General features: G+C 64.1%; 1 protein-coding gene across 7 annotated transcripts in view; it reads right to left on the reverse strand.

The window, feature by feature from the left end:
- Window positions 1-497: 497 nt before the first annotated feature.
- AGAP3 (ArfGAP with GTPase domain, ankyrin repeat and PH domain 3) overlaps window positions 498-17,961 on the reverse strand; it is a 56,604-nt gene continuing 39,140 nt past the window's right edge. For 4 of the 7 annotated variants that reach the window (XM_027101488.1, XM_027101484.1, XM_027101491.1 and 1 more), the window contains exons 10-18: window positions 16,019-16,123; window positions 9,482-9,650; window positions 6,405-6,524; window positions 4,724-4,861; window positions 2,761-2,915; window positions 2,587-2,677; window positions 2,186-2,408; window positions 1,358-1,613; window positions 498-1,203 (exon numbers count right to left, since the gene is read on the reverse strand). In XM_027101488.1, the coding sequence (XP_026957289.1) occupies window positions 997-1,203; window positions 1,358-1,613; window positions 2,186-2,408; window positions 2,587-2,677; window positions 2,761-2,915; window positions 4,724-4,861; window positions 6,405-6,524; window positions 9,482-9,650; window positions 16,019-16,123 (1,464 nt within the window). In that variant the 3' untranslated portion in view covers window positions 498-996. The remainder of the gene's footprint in view (window positions 1,204-1,357; window positions 1,614-2,185; window positions 2,409-2,586; window positions 2,678-2,760; window positions 2,916-4,723; window positions 4,862-6,404; window positions 6,525-9,481; window positions 9,651-16,018; window positions 16,124-17,961) is intronic. The other 3 variants (XM_027101489.1, XM_027101486.1, XM_027101485.1) reach the window with 2 other exon arrangements.

Genomic DNA, 17,961 nt, shown 5'->3' on the forward strand with positions numbered 1-17,961 from the left:
ACGGACCCGCGTGGCTCCCTGAACCCCTGGCTGTGGGGCTGGTTCCCAGACACCTAGGAAGGGGGGCTGTGCTCCTGCCCTCTCTGCGGGTGAACCGTGGGCAGCTCAGCTGTGCTGTGAGGTCACTGGACAGAATACTGATGAAAATGAGGAGACCCACAGAAAGCCATTCTGAGGGTGGAGGCGGCAGGGCAGGGGGCAGCAGCAGGAAGCTTCGAGTGGGGAGCATGGAGCTCGACCCTCCTCCTGGCAGGCTCGACCCTCCTCCCGGTGCTGCTGAGAAACTCAACTACGCCCCTGGCAAGAGAGGGCTGAGAGAAACGCACGTAGGAGGCTGGGGGGGGGTCACCTAGTCTCCAGCCTGCCTCTTGGACGGGGGTGGGGGGGTGGATGGGGTATCCTAAAGTAAAGTACAGCAAAGATGAGAGGACAGGGACAAAGGAGAAGAGAGAGATGAGAGGGGCATTTTCGGAACGGCAGGGAGATGAGAGGGGAGATGAAGGCCCCCCACACACAGTCTGGTTTATTGGCACATCTCACACACACCAAATATGTACACAAACATAAATATTCCAATGTACACATTTACATGGGACTCGCAGGTCACTCCCCCCAGCGCCTGCCCCACCCAGGCTCCGTTTTAGGAGGAGGCTCCCAGGGGGCCGGCACGAGAAGGCAGGAACCTGGAGGAGGGCGAGGTCCTGCCCCCCTCTCCTCACAGCACCGCCAAAGGGTCCTGTCCCTTCTCAGTGGCGCCGGAGGGCAGGGGCCAGACCCCTCCGACCCCTCCGCTGCAGCTCCAAGCCTGGCGTCTCCTCGGACCCTTCTGTGTCTCCCGTTTAGTTCTTCCCTTTGGCTCTTCCCGTCTCCTGCTCCTCCTCCTCTCCGCGTGTCCCTGCTTCTCAGTCCCTGTGTCTTTGTTTCTCCCAGCGCCCGTAGGGAGGTGGGTCCCCATGCCCTGGAGTCCTTGTGGCCCCTCTGCCCTCTTCCTGGGCCTTACAGGAGACTAGGGCTTCGGTGCAGCTCAGCGGAGGTGCTGCTGCCGTTGGCAGGCTCTCTGCTGGGGGTCGGGGCTAAGCTGCAGCCCTCCCCGGGGCAGCCATGCTGGATCAGGATGTCTGCGCACTCCTGGCTGCCGGCCCGGCGAGCATAGGCCAGCGGGGTCAGGCCCCGGGCGTCCCGGCTCCTCACGTCCACCCCGTACTGCAGAAGAAAGCACGGTTGGCACGGTTGGCGGGACACGGCGGGAAAGGTGTGGGTTCCCGGGGAGAAAAGGGAGAGGCGGCTCTCAGAGGGCTGGGGTGAGGAGGACGTCAGGGAGGTCAGGGGCACCTGCAGGGTGGGAGCCCCGACTCACCCAGATGAGCAGCTGCGTGAAGACGACGTTGGCCATGGCGCTGGAGAGATGCAGGGCCGTCCGCCCGTCCCCGTCCCCGTAGGTCTCGTTCACCTCTTCCTTGGACCCGTGGGCCAGGAGCATCACCAGCAGCCGCAGGTCGTCTTCCACCACCGCTCGGAGCAGCTGCTGCCCCAGCGGCACATCCGAGCTGGGCAGCGGGGCCAGGAAGAGCTTCTGCTCGTACTTGGCCCGGATCCAACGCTCCTTCTCCTCTCTGCGAGCACAGGAGGGGCCAGGCCGGGGGTCACGGGGGTGAAGGGGCCGCAGAGGCGAGCCTGAGGGACCCGGGGGCGTCAGGGGGCAGCGGGCGGCACAGAGGGTGTGGAAGAAGTGGAAGAGAGCTCCGGGGGAGGCCCCTGGGGGCCGAGAGGGCAGGAAGATTCCCGGCAGGGCGCGGGTGGCAGCTTATCTGGCCCTGCAGGAACAAAGGAGGCGGGGGCCCACACTGGGGGCCCACGCACGACCCTATCTACCACCCATTCTCCCCATCTCAGAGCTCAGGCTGTGGCCTTCGCGCCACAGAGTGATAGGGCCCTGCGCATGCGCCTCCCGCTGGCCCCCTGACCTGCTGATAACGCTGAGAAAGGGCCCGTTGTTGTGAGGCGCTGAGTGACAGGAGGGGGAGGGGCACCCCCAGGGGCCCACTGCCAAGCAGAGCAACGCCGGGCTTTAATTAACCCTTCCAGCCCTGTCACAGCTGCCCGGCCCCACCCCCAGTTCTCCCCACCTGGCAGGAGCGCCCACGTCCCCGCCCTTGCCGGCCAGCGCCAGGGCCCCCGCCCTCACCTGCAGGCGTCGGGCCCTGGCTTCGCGTAGCCGTCCAGGGCCCCCTCCCAGACACTGTTGGCCAGGGCATTGCCCATCGCAGTCATGACGGCCAGCAGCTCAGGTGGCCAGTCATCGAGGTCGAGGGAGCGGACCCGGGACAGGTGAGCCCCCAGATGCCGGTGGGTCCCCGAGCACTCGATGCACATCAGGGCGCCCAGGTTCAGGCTGGCCCAGTCTGGATCTAGGTGCGGAGAGGAAGCAAGATGAAGCCCATGGGCAACCAGAGCGAGACCACCAGGAAAGCCCTCCGTGCCGCTGTTCTCGGCCTACGAGAGGCCTCCTGCAGCGCTTCCTCCACAAAGCTGGTCGCGCTTTCTCTAAGCCACCCACAAGCCCGGCCCCGCCGGCCCGGCACTCACTGGGGGCGTCGCAGTCAATACAGAAGCTGTTGCCACGGACGGTGCGCACGGCCTGCACAGCCAGAGCTGCGTCCTGGTTCCCCAGTCGAGTCTGCCTCGGGGGGAGACGCAGGGGTGGCTGGTCAGTCGCGAGGCCAACCTGGGACCCCACCCCACCCGGGCCTCCGGGCCAACCTTGTCCTTGGCGCTGCGGCAGCCCTGCAGGCTGGCAAGGATCTGGGCCTGCACGCTCTGCACCCACAGTTCCCGCTCCTCTGCTGTCGAGGCCTCGAAGTGCCACGTCTGCCCGGTGAGGGACACCACCACGAACTCGAACGGCTCCTCGGCCTCTGCGGGCACAAGGGCGCGCGCCGGCGTGAGGGCAGAGGGCCCCTGCCGGCTCGCACGTGCAGGGACACGCCCACCACCACGAACTCCAACGGCTCCTCCCCCTCTGCGGGCACAGGGGCGCGCGCCGGCGTGAGGGCAGAGGGCCCCTGCCGGCTCGCACGTGCAGGGACAAGCCACCCCAGCCTCGAGGACCGCTCTCTCCAGGGCACCTCGCGGGGAGTCGGGGGCAGAGCGCCGTGTGGAGCCCCCAGACCTCCGTCCTAGCCGCCTGCGGAGCCTGGGAGAAAAAGGTGGGCAAGCGAGGCTCTGGCATCCCTGGCACTGCTGGGAATGGGTCTGGAAAGCAGAGGGTGGCTTCCTGGGGAAAGCAGAGCTGAGTATCTGGAGGATGTGATGGGGCGTTAGGAGACGGTGCTGGGGGGGGCGGCGAAGGCGGGGGTGGGCACCATCCGTACATGTCAGCTGCAGCCGCCTCATTTTGCAGCTCATTAAACCCAATATTCCTGACGGCGTCAGCGTGGGGCTCCTGGGAGCCGGGCCCCTCCCCCGCTACCCTGGCACAGGCAGGCAGGGAGGGCAAGGGGATGGGGAGAGGAGAGGTTTCCTCCACAGACTAACTCGGATGTGTGAGCAGATAGGAACCTGAGGACATCTGCAGTGACAGACACTTCCCAAGCAGTGCAGTGAAGCTCTTCCCAGCTCTGCTCCCCCAGGCCCCCCAGGAGACAGTCACGTGGATCTCCCTCCCGCCGGTCACCGCCCCGTGGGTGAACGGTTCCTAACAAGCAGTGCGAGTGTGTCGTGCGGCTGGAGAGACAGGTGCCTGTGAGGAGGCCCAAGTGAGACCACACGTCCTGCCAGGGCAGCCTCCCGCCCCAGTGACACTGGCCATGCCCTCCCCGCCCACCCCCACCCCCCGCCAAGGGAAGTCCTCCTGGTGGGCTCCTGCTCTAAGGCGCCCTTAACGGAACTGTCTTCGTAGAGAAACTGGTACCTTTCTTTCCCCAGGCTCCACCATTCCACCTCACCTCACTTCCAACCATCTCTAAACTACATAACGGTGACAGTCTGTGGGGTTCAGTTCCCTGGTACAGGTGCACCCCGTGCCGTGAGCGCTGAGCACCCCTGTGTCACCGGTTGGCTGGGAAAGGTGGCTCCTTCCCTTAGAGATGATCGCCCCCACCGAGCCACGCCCCTAACCCCGACCATCAGAGTATAAACCAGCAACTGTGCACCCATGCAGGTTAACCTTATTTAGGAGCAAGGACGCTCCAACCACTGAGCAGAGGCACATTCTGAAGATACTCGGGAAGATCAGAGAAGCAGCGCTATGATTAATAAGGGATTACGAGAAAGGACCTGTGGAAAAATAGCTGAGGAGCTGGAATTCCTCAGCCTGAAGACGACTAAGGAGAGGCTCCGCCGAACACGCACGCGTGTGAAGCACCTGTTTCGCGCCCAGCACTGCTTAAACTCAACGGGTGACACGAGAGACACAGAAAACACGGGTCCTGCCCGCACCCCCTGGGAAGAGCTGCAGGGCGAGTAGCGGCCTGCTGTCTTCTACCTTCTGTGAGAATGAAAGAAGTAAGCTCGCGTTTTCACAGGAAGGCGCTAAGTTAGGCAGAAGAAAGAGCTCTTCTAAGATACCAGGTTGGGGTGACCAGAAGCGGTGGAGCTGATTTTACTGGAAATTACTATTAGAGAGTGTTTTCAACCTAATACAGAAAGGGGGACCCTTCAGGTACTATCCCCAAGGCCCGCTGCCCGCCTCCTGTGCCCCGTTTCCCTCGCGGGTCCCCCTAACCTTCAGCAGCACCGCTGGGGCCGTCTGGTCGGGGGGTCCCGGTGCTCTTTTTCCTCCGGTGCTTCTTCCGGTTGGAGTGGGGAGATGGGGGAGGCTCCAGCTTGGGGCTGGAACTGAGCACCTCGGCTGGGCCACTGGCTGGTGAGGGAGAGGTGGAGAAGTGTGGGGGAGGGGAGGGGCCAGCACAGGCCCTGCCCGGGGTGCTGGGGGCTCCACCCTGAACTGCAGCCGGGGCAGGGGGAAGGGGGGCGCTCCCGCCCTGTCCGCACCCCGGGAGGGCTCTGCCCACAGGCCCCAAGGCGCCCCCGGCCTTGGAGGAAGGGAGGGTGGAGAGGAGCGTGTGGGAACCGCAGGCAGGGCAGAGTGAAGGTGCGGAGGGAACTGGCTTCTGCAGCCTGGAGGGCGGAAGGCGGCCGGGGGCTGGAGAGCCAGCAGCTCTGCACCAAATTTATCCTCAATCACACTCCCCGCTCCTCACAATTAATAGCAGAATTAGAAACAATCAGGGAGCTGCCTAATTACTGTCAATTAGAGCGCGCTAATCAAGCTCCGTCTCCCACACCCCGCCCGACGCGTACCACTAAATGTCAAACTTCATTAGAGGCAGACACGCGCCCGCCCTCCCTGCCTTCCGCCTGCCAGACTCAACAGAGGGGCCCCACCAAGGCCAGCACAGGCCGCAGGACGGTGACCCGGGAAGGGCCCCTGGCTGCCCTCTGGGGCCTCTACATCCACCGGCCGGAGGCCTGGGCCTGGCCGGGCAGGTGACGCAGGCCCGGGGCCGTGGGCGCCCAGCCGCTTCCTGCTGTCAGAGCTCAGGCCGGGCCGGCGCTTCTGCTGGGATGCGGGCCTGGGCAGGGTCTCTGGGAGGCAAGTCGGGGAGGAGAGCTAACGCGCTGCTGCCCAGCAGGAGGGACGCGGGAGCAGCAGTGTGCCCGGTGCCCAGGGAGTCTCCTCCCTCTCACACCCTCACTTAGGAGAGGAGGGCCGGGCTGCGCCCATTTCCCTCTAGCCTTCAGGACTGCCGAAGGATGTGGGGCTACGGGTGAGTGAGGAGAGCGCGCGGAGGTGCTCGCTGCAGAGGCGGGGGAAGAAGTAAGGGGAAGACGAGGCACAGACGCTGATGAAGGGAAGAAGACCACGAGGCCAGGGAGAGCAGGCGGAGGTGGGAAGGGAGAGTTCTCGACCACCCAGACTGGGTGGGGCCTCAGCCAATGGGGGCAGTGCGGGGAAGAAAGCACCTCTCCGGACAGCTCCCTGATCCTGTCTGCGGGGACCCCTCTCCACGCGGGCTAGCTGCCGCCTTCGGAACGTGTTTCAAGCCTCCGACCTCCCCACTCAGCCGCCCCCCCCCCCCCCCCCCCCCCCTCCCCCCCCCCCCCCCCCCCCCCCCCCCGCGGAGAGGCTGATGAGCTGGCGGCGCAGGGGGCTGATGGGGATGCGACACCGCCGCCAGCGCCGCCTGGGGACAGCGGTGGGCGGGCAGGGAGCTGCAGAGGGAGGGTCTCTAGCGCCAACCGCTGGCGCGGGCCTGGGGACAGCACAGGGGCAGCCACCCCAACTCCATGCCCCAGGTGTGGCACTGGCTCTGCCACAAGCCCTGGAGGGCTCCGCCGCGCCCCCTTGCCCATCTCAGCCTCCCCGGCTGCCCTCCGCTGCGGCTTCACCGGGTCCTGCATACCTGGGGGCAGGGCAGCGGCCTCACTCCACTGGTCGGCGCTGGAAACAGAGCAGGAGCGCTGATGCAGCCCCTCTGGGCGCGGGCCGGCCCAGGCTGGGCTGCTGGCCGAGTGGGGGGCACCTGGGGGGGGGGGCGGAAGGGTCAGACTGGGAGGGGAGGCCGGGGGAAGGGCACCCATAGACTTGCCTGAAAGTACAGCTACGGGCAGAGTTTGAGAAATCCCAGCAGGATACTGACCCAGGATGAGGATACTGACCCAGGATGAGGGGCTCCTGGATTCACCAGGCACCGGGCCAGGATCACTGGAGAACTGGAGGCCTCCCATGGGCCCAGACTTCACACCCCCCCCTTGTCTCCATGAACACCAGGGTCCACACCTCTGTCCCCTCCCTGTGATCAGGAGCTAGAAGCTGGGTGAGTGGGACAGTCCCCCCATCACTGCCGAGCTGCCCCCCTGCTATCCCAGCCCCTGCCCCTCCTGGCCAGGCCCCGAACCCCGTTCCAGGCCACGTATGCCATTTGCCGTGCCTCAGCTTTGCTGCCGTTCTGACGAGGAATAAGTGTATCAAATTCAAGTAATTATGTCTAATTAGTATTAGTAATTATCCTCTGGGGCTGGAGAAAATTAATCTTTCGTTTCCCATCGGGGAAGAACAGCAGAGCCAGGGGAACCGAAGGCTCCGGGGCGGCGGGGGCAGCAGTGCGCGCCCTCCCCGGGCCCGAGTCACCCATGGGGAGATGGTGGCAGCGGCCCCCGGGCCTCAGGGCCAGCTGTGGACAGCAACACTGCCCTCTCACCTCAGCCGACCTGAGACAGGGTGGGGCCTGAGGCCAGAAGGCCACGGCCGAGGGAGGTCTGCACTGAGAGCTGGGCAGCTGGCCAGGTGCCCGGCGTTAGTGACAGGCAGAGACGCGCCCTGAAGCTGAACAAGCCGGAGGGAGGGGCGAGCGGCCGACACCAGGCCCCGACCAGCCCCGCAAGCACAGGGGTCAAGTTTCTGGAATCTAAGGGACAGGAAGATGCGCGCGCGCGGAAGCCACTAGAAGATAAAGGAACAGGCTCGCTCCGGGGACAGCACGAGACTGAATGGTGGGGGCAGGTTTTGTGTTTCTCTTGTATCTGTCATAACACCCCAGGCAGGACCAGACACACAGTTAAGTGCTTGTTAACATACGTGTGGCACCCGTGCCAGCTCCTCCTACCCTGCCTAACAGGTCCCTGCAAACTTAGCCTTTCTTGGGGTCCCCCCGCACCGACCCCCATCAGGAAACCTTCCAGGGGAGCAGCCTAGGGTCTTAACTTCTCAGATGCTGTGCTTCTCGCCACCCCTCGCCTGCTTCCATCTCCCCCGGCGCCCCGGGTTCCAGATCTTATGCCCCCCTCCCCCCAGCCCCACCCAAAGACAGCACAGGCCCAAGGTCCTCCTCAAGCCCCCCAACCCAAAACCCCGAGAGAGGGAAAGCGCTTTCCCTTTTCTTTGTTAATTCTCCCCTCATTGCGCCTGCAATCCCACAATCAGTGTGCACTGTAATTGTCGAATTTGATGCTAATGATTAATGAATTAAACATGGAGCCATCAATTAGTCCTCGGAGAATAATTCTGCATAAAGCAGCGGATAATGTAATTACAGTAACAAAGATAATGAGATGTTAACATCGCCCGGTGAGCGGAGACATGTGTGAGTGTGTGCGAGGTCGGTGCGCGGCGGAGGGGACGCGGCTCCGGTGGCGCCTGGCCACGTGTTCCAGGGACGTCGGCGAGCGTTTGCGGGTACTGGCAGTTACGTGGGTGAGTGTGCCGCGCACCCCCTTCTCCACGCACCACTAACGCTCCCCAGGTGAAGGTCTTCAGGGACCAGGAATGTGACAGGACAGAGTGTCTTAGGGCTTCCCTTCCTCTGAGGGAACAGCTAGCTTTCCCCTTGCTGCCTGCCTGCAAGGAAAGGCTCCCCTTCCATGCTCCCTCTGGTGTCATCTGAGAAACCCCAAGCCAGTCCACAGGCAGCTCCGCGAGGTCCCCAGCCCCGCCCCGGCCCTTCCCTTCCCCAGCGGCCCCCCCTGCCCACCCCCCACGCAGAACACCCAGGACCCGCCTCCCCGCCCCCAAGTGCAGCCCCACAGGCCGCTCCTGGCACCCTACCCATCTTTCTTGTCTTTCTGTCCTTAGCTTCCTTCCTTCCTTCCCTCCGTCCACTAGCTCCCTCTCTGTCTATTTCAAGGGCTTAGAGGACAGAACATAGCTTCCCAAGTCAGGCACGCGCAGGTTCAAACCCAGCTCCACCACTTCCTGTGGGATTTTACAGACAAGTTATTTAACCTCTCTGAACCTTTGTTTCCTCATCCACACAACATGGGGAGGATAGTCTCGACTTCAGATCTACTGCAGCCAGCACCCCTCCGCCAGCGGGGTCAGTGCCCGCCACCCGCCCCTCGCAGCGCCTCCAGACTGGGAGGCAGTGGTGGCACACGCAGCAGGGCGGGGTGCCGGCGTCTCAGGGCCCTCACCTCCAACAAGGCGCACACTCAGGAGGCTCCACCTCTCTGGACACGGCGCAGAGTCCGCTCGGCCTCCAGCTTCTCTCTAAACTCAGTCTTCTCTGAGCAAAGAGCCCACCCCCACCCCCGCCTCTCACTGCAGACCTAAGGACGGTTACCAGGTTCGCCCCAGGCAGCTCTGTCCCCTCCCGCCTCCCTCCCTGCCCGTCCAGCAAACTCGACTGAGATGTGGCCCTGGTGCCAGAGGGCCCCGGTGTCCCCACCATCACCTGCCTCGGCTCGACGCTGATGCCACCTGTCAGCACGAGGCTATCTGTCCCCATTCTGACCTGCCAGGCGGTCCACCGGCCGCCACCTCTACTAACCGCACGAGGGCAGCGTTGTGGCAACTGCGCTGGCTGAGCGGACCCCAAAGCAAGACACCGGGTGGCCGGCGTGTGTGGAGCCCTGAGGACCTGGCTGGGGAGGGGTGCAGCCCCACACGCCGCCCTTCCGGGCCCCGTCGCGGCGCGCCCCACCCGCCCAGACAGACGGGGCCACGGCAGCCACACGCCCCCTCCCACCTCAGCAGCCCCCTCACCTGTTCCGCCACCCAGCTGCGCGCTACTCCGCTCCAGGGCCAGCCCGTTGGCCCGGGGGCTGGCGCCGGGGGCCGTGGCCGGCGTGGCTCGCGGCAGACGCTTCCCTGGCACCTTGACCGTGGTCCGCAGCAGGTCAATCTCCTTGCCGTGGATGTTCTGCATGTAGTCCTAGGGCCACGTGGACGAGACAGAGGAAGACTCGTTAGGACGGGTCACTCTTAGGCAGCACCTCATCTCTGACCCTCCCAACTCCTGGGTCTCTCCCCCGCGCTGCTGGGGGGGGAGGGGGACAGCCCGAGTTCTGTGGCGCGCACAGCACACCTCCAAGGCTGCCCACGTGCGGCTCGGTGCGGGGCGCAGCCGGGAGCGGGGCAGGGGCGACAGAGGGTGGAGAGCCAAGATCTGAGGCTCGGGGCTCCTTTAGGGAAGACGGCTCAGGAGGCAACGAAAAGGAGGCCACGTACTGAATGAACCAAGATGGGATTTAGGGAGAGATGGCACGTGGCCGAGGAGAGGAACCAACAGGCTCCGTGGGATGTGGACGACTGGGTTGCCCCGGGCCCCGGGTGGCTGGTCACCAAGGACTTCAGCCCTACTTTCAAGAAGCTCCCACCACCACTTGGGACTTTGAGAACTTATAAAGCCTAGAGCAGCCCCCAGTCCTTAGAACGGCACCTGACGATAAATATCTGTTGAACAGTTAAAGGGAAGCCTTTGATTCTTTGCGCTGTTCTTAGGGATACTGAGACAAGTCCGCGGTTCCACAGATACCAGTGAGTATCCCAACGGCAGGAACAGTAACAACCACTGACAACATCACATCGCCCACCCAGCCACGTGCCAGGCGTCCACTGAGCCACAGCTGTATATCGCGTCTACATTTCTTACACCGCCTCACGGGATCGTCACGACAGCTAGGAGGACGGTGTTACGATGCCCACTTTGCGGGTGGAGAAACTGAGACTTACAAAGGTTAACCTGCCCCAGGTCACACAATCAGCGGGTGACAGCCAGATTCAAGCCCAGGCTTTCTGGGCTCCCAAGGCTCTGCACAGAAGGCAAACTTCCTCCTCGGCCCAGGAGCAAACCCTGCCTTCAAGTCAGTACTGATAGGGCCCTGGAAGTGGATGAGTGGGGAGGGACCCTGAGGGTGGGAGCCACTGGGTGCCGAGCCCCACCATCTGCTGTCTCGACCTCGGCCTGGGACCGCCCCACCCCACCCCAGGGAGTGGCACCTGGAGGGGCCGGGGGGCGCGGGAGGTGGGTGACGCAGAGCACAGCCCTGCCCGCCCTCTGGCTGGCTGCCTGCCGTAAGGCCCGCCCGGCCTGGGCCCGCTCTCCCTGCTGCTCTGATCTGCCCTTCCAGGCTGCCGACTCCTGCCTCCCTGCCCCTGGCACCGGCGAGTTCCGGGGCAGAAGCTGGGCCAGTGGCACCAATTTAACTTCGGCCGGAATTCCACCGACCAGACCCGGGATGGGCGCCTCTGGGATGTTCTGCACCCAGGGCGCGTCCCTGAGCGTCTAGGCTCGATGGAGTCTTCGTGTCCTTCCAGGCCCCACCCCTCTCACCCTACCCACTTGCAGCATCACTCCTGGTCACCCAGGTGTTCTCCTACCTTCTCAACGTTTAGCTTCAGGGAAGAGGGACAATGTCCTCTGCTCAAAAGAGCCGATGGGGAGTGCTGCCTGTTGGGAAGCAGGGCCCGGGCGGGCTGGCAAGGGGCTCAGGGGCTGCCCTCACCCTGTGAATGAGCAAGAGGACATCAAGGAGAAAGGGTCGCCTGGTCCTGAGGAGCCAAGAGAACGTGGGAGCTTCCCGTTAGGAAGAGAAGTGAGAACAAGGAAACAGAGCACCCAGCGCCAGCCCTGCTCCTGCACTTCTGCGTCGGGCTGGAATTCACCACAGGGCGGGTCATCAGGGGACCAGCGCGAGGGCCTGTGGCAGGACTATAGCAGGAGGGCCGTGGGGAGGCCGGGGCACCGCCGATACTAGCATGCTGGCCTCACCAGTCAAGCCCGGCTCCTGGAGGCCTGGCCAGGCCTGTACTCACTCTTTACTCTCCAAGCAGCTCTGACACCTTCACAGGCAGATGGCCCTCCAGAAAGACAACAAGGGCACAGCTAGCCGGAGGGGAGGAGCTCCTTTCCCTGCAGCTTTGCACTGCGTCCGTGCCCTCCGGCCACCACCTAGTCCTGCGTGAGGGACAGTGCCGGGTGCCTGGCCTCAGGCACCCTCCGCTCCGAGGGGGTCTGCTTCATGTCTCAGAAGCACAGAACAACATCACTGAGAAGTTGGTGAGGGTGGGCTCCACCCACAGGAGGACCCCCTCTCCTCCAACGACCTCTCACCCCCGCTCTGCCGAGCGCCGCCAGAGCTCCGTCCCCCTGGTCCCTTCTCCAGCAAACTTGGCCCACCCCCCCGGTGGCCGCTGGCCCTTTGGTCCTGCTCTCGGCCCAGCATCCACCGTGTGACGCCACCCTCCTGGCCCTCCTCACTCCAGGCCCGACGGCCCACCGACTCGGCTTCCGCACACACCCAGGACCCTGCACACAGTCACATCTTAGCTCAGCGGCTCCAGACGACTGTCAACAGCTGGCTGGGCCGAAGGCACAGCTGCAGTTCCTTTCCTGGGGGAGGGGCTTGGGCTGCTCTAGTTCACAAGGAGGTCACAGCAGCTGCAGCAGTTTTCAGGCCCCACGACGGCCCTGGGATAACCAGGCTGGGACACGGCGGGAAAAGCTGACCCCAGGCCAAGAAAAAGAGCCACACGGAGGGGCTCTGTTCAGGGCCAAGGAGCCAGCAACCAACGTAAGGGGAAAGCACCGGCCTCTGCATCTCCGACCACCTCGGACGGGCACTGGTTGCTCGGGGGGTGTGGGGAGCAGGCCAGCACCCGGCCAGCTGCAGGCCCGGGCCCAGAGGCGGAGCCCGGCCCCAAGGAGAGTGCGGCAGGAGCTCAAAAGGCAGCAGCAGGGACGGGGCGTCCGGGGCAGAGCAACGGCGTTTCCCTCCGTCAGCAGAACGGGGGCTCGGCAGTGGCGGTGGGAGAGCGGTCACCACGGCTGCCTTTATTACCCACCATCAAACAGCAATTTCTTCCCCAGCCTCCTCGCTAATTACCCAGCCAGCGTTCTCATCTCGTTTTATTACTGGAATTAACAACGAGTTCAGAGTGTGGAAAGCTATTAAGATGTGTGATTAAGCCACATTCAATTAGTTTCTACAAACAATTTAATTGATGTTGCAGATAGAATTAACAGAAGGTGATTGTGTGAATGGCTTCGCTGGCTGCAAAACGGGAGAGGCTGTGGCGGGCTCTCTGGGGCTAGGCAGGGGCTGGGCGTGAGGCTCGAGGCCTGCCCACCAGCCCTTCCTCTGCAGCCCGGCCCGTCCCGCCAGCCCCCGTCGGGAGGCGGGTCCCCAGCACCACTGCCCTCGGGTCTCCTGGGCAAGGCCGGGCTAGGCCAGGAGTTCCCGGCCGAGCCTTCCTCTCTGGCTCCCTTGGCGCCTCCAGGGGAAGCGGGCAGCTCCGGGGACGGAGGGTCCCTGCTCACTGCTGGCAGCTGGGAAGCTTGCTCAGGTTGGAAAACACGGCAAAGGGGGGACGGAGGTGGGAAAGCTATAGCAACAGGAGGGCGGCGGCCACCAAGGACGGAAACCGAGAGGCCAGCGGCCTCTGCTGGGAGGGAACTCAGGCCCCCAGGGCCGCGCACATGCTTTCACTGTTTCACGGTTTCGAATCTGATTCGTGTCTCCTGAATGAGAAGCGTCTACAGGGCAGGGAGGCCGCCATCTGCGCGTGCTGGTTGCTCGGGGCATCCAGCAGGTGGCGAGTTGGGAAAGGACGTGCACTTTGACCCCGGAGCCAGAGGGCAGCCAGCGAGGGGCTGACGGATGGGGAGGCCATGCTCTCAACCTCCTCACCGTGTCCTGCGGCCCCGGCGCGGGGGGGGGGGTGGGGGGCAGCAGAGGCGGCAGCCTCTTCGATTCACCTCGCAAGACAGCAGCAGCAGCCTGGAAGTGCCTGCCGCCAGACCCTGTCCCGGGCCCGACACACTGAGCCACACTCAGCTCACGGGCAGCACAGCGCTGGACGGGACTCCGAGAGCGCCTGCCGCCCAGCCGTGCCGGGCGCGTGGGCTGCCGGCTGCCCCAGCCACCCTACTTGCTCCAGTGGTAACTCTCCAGTGACTCGCAGGCAGCCCCGAAGGCAGGCGCTCCTGGCACTACAGAAAACTCTGGGCAACGCTCAAAGTCATGGGCCAAGTCACAGCCCAGCCACTGGCTGGGTGACTGATGATCCGGCAAACCCCACCGAGCCTCTGCTCTCCAGTTTGTTAAGTTGTTGTAAAAACAGCAATCCCTCAGGCCTTCACCTTCCCTTCTGAAACCACAACCGAACACAACACCGGGCACTCTCCTCCCTGTGCCGAGACCCCGCTCCCATCCCTCTCCTCCTTCCTCTGGGGGGGCATGGGACCAGCAGGGGGCACAGTGCGCCCAGCCGGGGGCAGCGTGAAGCAGGAGAAACGGGTAAGGATGCAGCAGAGAGGAGGGTGAAGGCCACTGCCACACAGGTGGGGAAACGGAGGCCTCAGACAGGCCAGCTCCCAGCCCAGCAGCCAGGAGGTGCCTGGTCAGGGCCACGTGTGTCCTGCCAGGGCTGTGGACGCTGGAAGCCAGGAGGGCCCAGACCCTCTCTGCTGGGAAACACTGTGGTCCTGGTCCTTCTGGCCGGGGGTGCTGCACCCGCAGATGCTCCCCGCTCCCTAAGACACGGACGGCGCCTCTCGTCAGGGCTCTGCCAGTAGCCTTGCTGCCTCTTGTCCTGCGTGGACTCAGCAGCGGGACCAGGTCCTGGGCGAGGAAGAGGCCAGAACCGGGGAGAGGACGGCACCCAGGAGCCTTTGTGCTGAGTCCCCAAGGGCCCCCAGCCGTGGCCCCTCGTCTGTAACCCCCTCAGCCCCAGCATCATGGTACCAGCTCCCGCCCTGTGGAGTAAGAGGCCCCGAGCTGAGGGGAAGGGCCAGGTCCAGAGACACCCCGAGGGCCAGGCTGGGCTCTGGCCTCACTGGAAGGCCCAAACCAGGCCTGGGAGCTTTCTCAGCCGTCCTGGGCGGTGCTCTCAGGAGGGAGCTATGGCCGAACCGTGGACCCCAGCACGTCTCAGGTCGGGGACCCCTGACACCTTGTGCAGATTCAAAGGCCGGCGAGGGACCCTCGGAGGCAGGCCTGGGGCCTCCGGGCCGGGGGTGGAGCCAGCCCACGTGCTGCGCTTCAGGGCCTTCACGGGAGAACTCATCAGCCCCACAGCGGGGTGGTGACAGAGATGGATGCTGGGGACAGCTGTGCGCTGGAGCCACGCAGCGAGGGGAGGGGAGGGAGGAAGGGTGGGGGAGCGGCCACGGGGGCCACGCTACCGTCACCGTGCCCCAGCCCCTCCCCGGGCATCGGCCACACCCTTCCAGACCCCTCTGCCCTACCAACAGTACCCCCGACACTCCTCTTCCCAAGGGGGCCTGTGCAGGCCCGCCACCCCAGCAGCCCTGGCCTAACTGCCCTTTCGCTCCGCATCATCCCAGGAGCCCAGGCGTAACCCCAACGGTACAGCTCCCAGAGACACAACTGTTGGCAACACCGATCCCCCCAGCTTGAGCAATTCCATGTGAACGGGCCCAATCCAGCTCTTAAAACAACTAGAGTATAGGATGTAGAACCTGACTCGCACACCAGCCTAGCCCAGAGGTGACCGTCCCCAGGGGTGAGTTTACTCCAAAGAGCTCGGCCGGGACTTCCCTGGTGGCACAGTGGTTGAGAGTCCGCCTGCCAATGCAGGGGACACAGGTTCGTGTCCCGGTCCAGGAGGATCCCACATGCTGCGGGACGGCTGCGCCCGGAGGCCATGGCCGCTGGGCCTGCACGTCCGGAGCCTGTGCTCCGCGGTGGGAGAGGCCACAGCAGTGAGAGGCCCGCATACCGCCAAAAAAAAAAAAAAAAAAAAAAAAGAATCCACCTGCCAATGCAGGGGACACGGGTTCGAGCCCCGGTCTGGGAAGATCCCACATGCCGTGGAGCAACTAAGCCCGTGCGCCACAACTACTGAGCCTGCGCTCTACAGCCCGCAAGCCACAACTACTGAGGCTGCGTGCCACAACTATGGAAGCCCACGCACCTAGAGCCCGTGCTCTGCAACCAGAGAAGCCACTGCAGTGAGAAGCCCGCGCAATGCAACCAAGAGCAGCCCCCGCTCGCCGCAACTAGAGAAAGCCCACGCGCAGCAACGAAGACCCAACACAGCCAAAAATAAATATTAAAAAAAAAAAAAAAAGAAAGGGAGTGAGCTTTCGTGCAGTGTTCAGCCTGGGCCTGGGTCTCAGGGTCTGTGCAACTCCCAAGCCACCAAAGCGAGGCCCTTTCTCGAGGAAAGGTCTTTCCGAGCTAAGGTCGCTTCCCTCTGGACCTGGAGTCAGCCCTTCCACGTCCGCTTCTCATCCTCCGCGCCCAGCCTTCCCCAGGCACGGCCCCCCGGACTCACGTGCAGGCTGGGATGGTAGGTAAGCAGCCCATTGTCACACAGGGTCACGTACTTCTTCTTCCATTCCTTGTTCAGGGACTTGCCACTGCGCTTGAGCAGGATACCCTGAAGACAGAGGCCGGATCAGAGACAGAAGCCAGGCCCACACGTCACAGCTATGAAGAAGGTCTCAGTGTCCACAGGTCACAGCATCCTCCGCCCCCCGTCCTCCCGGGTCACTGTGCTTATCTGCATGGAGAGGCCACACGGGACTAAAACTGAACCAGGGAGAGCCAGGCGGATGAACCCATCTATGGAACTCGGCTGCCCCTGACCGTCCTCAGGAAGCAGCCTGGAGCCCACCTCTCCAGTTACCATGGACACCGTCCCATGGCAGGGGGGTGTCCTCTCCCCCAGGTTGGGGAACTACGTCAGCAACGGGAGGCAGGGGTTTAGATGGCCTCCCAGCAGTGCTGCTCCCACCCACCGTCTCCAGGGATGGGGTGGTACACAGCACAGAGACCTCAGGAGGGCCCGGGCCTCCTACCCTCTGTGGCAGCCCCAAATAGAGCAGAAAAGCCCCTAACTGTCCCCAGAATGGCCCAGTCTCCCCCAAGGCAGGCAGTGGGAAGACCCAGCCATACAGCCCAGCACCCAAATCTCCCGTGTGAGCTGATAAGACACTGGGCGTGGAGGTTAGATGGGCACCAGGATGAACAAGGGCTCCCCAGGGGCAGGGATTTGGGCGTGTTGTTCCTCGACACCCTCAGCACTGCGACACTCCTGGGATGCAGCAGACGCTTGGGGAACAGCTGGTGGACAGGGCGGGGGAAGAGCCAGCCGAGACCGTGCGGTGTCGGAGGTGCTGCGAGTGGGGGGTGGACCTCACCGAGGCAGACGAGGCGTCCACCCACACCCCAGACGGCCTCTGCTGCCCTCCCCTGATGACAACCCCCGACGGTCCCTCACCCACTGGCTTTCGCCTGGAAACAGCAGACAGCACGGGAGAACGGCCAACGATGGAGCTCAGGTCGGGACGGGACACGGACGTGCACAGGCGGCAGGTGCCCCAGGACCGGCATCACCCCTGTGGGGCCCCCTCCCCAAACTCGGGAGGGCTGAGAAGAGGCAGTGCTCCCTGGACATTCCTAGACAGAACTCCTGGGGGGCAGCCCCCCCTCACAGCGGGACTGCCCCGGCTGGGCGAGAGCGGGCAGCACGCCAAGTCCCAGCAGGTCGCAGAGGAGCTGCCAGAGCCCCTGTGCCAACCTCTCCTACAGGAGGGGAGGGCCGTGCCCTCAGACAAGCCGGAAATGGGGGTCAAGAGATTCACTGTGAGAGAGGGCGGGGGGTAAACCCCGGATCCATGGCCCCCTACCCCGCTAAGGCTTCCTACTGGAAGGCTCGGCCCTTAGGGGGATGAGGTTAACAAACAGGTGGGCTGGGATGCCCGCCCCATCTCTCCTCACAACAGGGACTGCGGTGGCGATAACATCACAGGTGTTTCACATCCTTGCTCCCCCACTCCCTTCCCCTATCCTCATCCTCCTGCCCTCAAAGACAGGTGCAGTTGCGGGAAGTCAGGCCACTGAGTCGTAGGCCACCTAAGGACACTGCTGCTACTATCTGGCCCCCTTTTCCTCACAAAGAGCTTCTGAAGACCAAGGGTGTGAACGGGACCTTCAACAGACGACAGGTCGGCTGGAACGGCCCAGGCCACCGCGGCCCCTGCTTCGTGGTCCGCGAAGGAGCCTTGGCGACCAGCCTCTGGGCATGGCAGCCATCCCCTCACAGGCCAGGAACGTGGAAACAGTTCAGCCGCCGCCTCTCCCCTGACTGTGGACCACGGCCCTGAGGACTGCCGGCCAGACTCTGGAGAAGGCGGCCCAGGCCCACCCCGCTCCCCTGGGAGTGGCCGCCACGGCTGGCTCGCCTGCGCCCCATCTCACTCCCTCCTTTCCCAC

The sequence above is a fragment of the Aethalodelphis obliquidens genome, unplaced genomic scaffold (assembly GCF_003676395.1).
Source record: "Aethalodelphis obliquidens isolate GAN/ISIS:26980383/991018 unplaced genomic scaffold, ASM367639v1 scaffold5, whole genome shotgun sequence".
Classification (NCBI taxonomy): domain Eukaryota; kingdom Metazoa; phylum Chordata; class Mammalia; order Artiodactyla; family Delphinidae; genus Aethalodelphis; species Aethalodelphis obliquidens.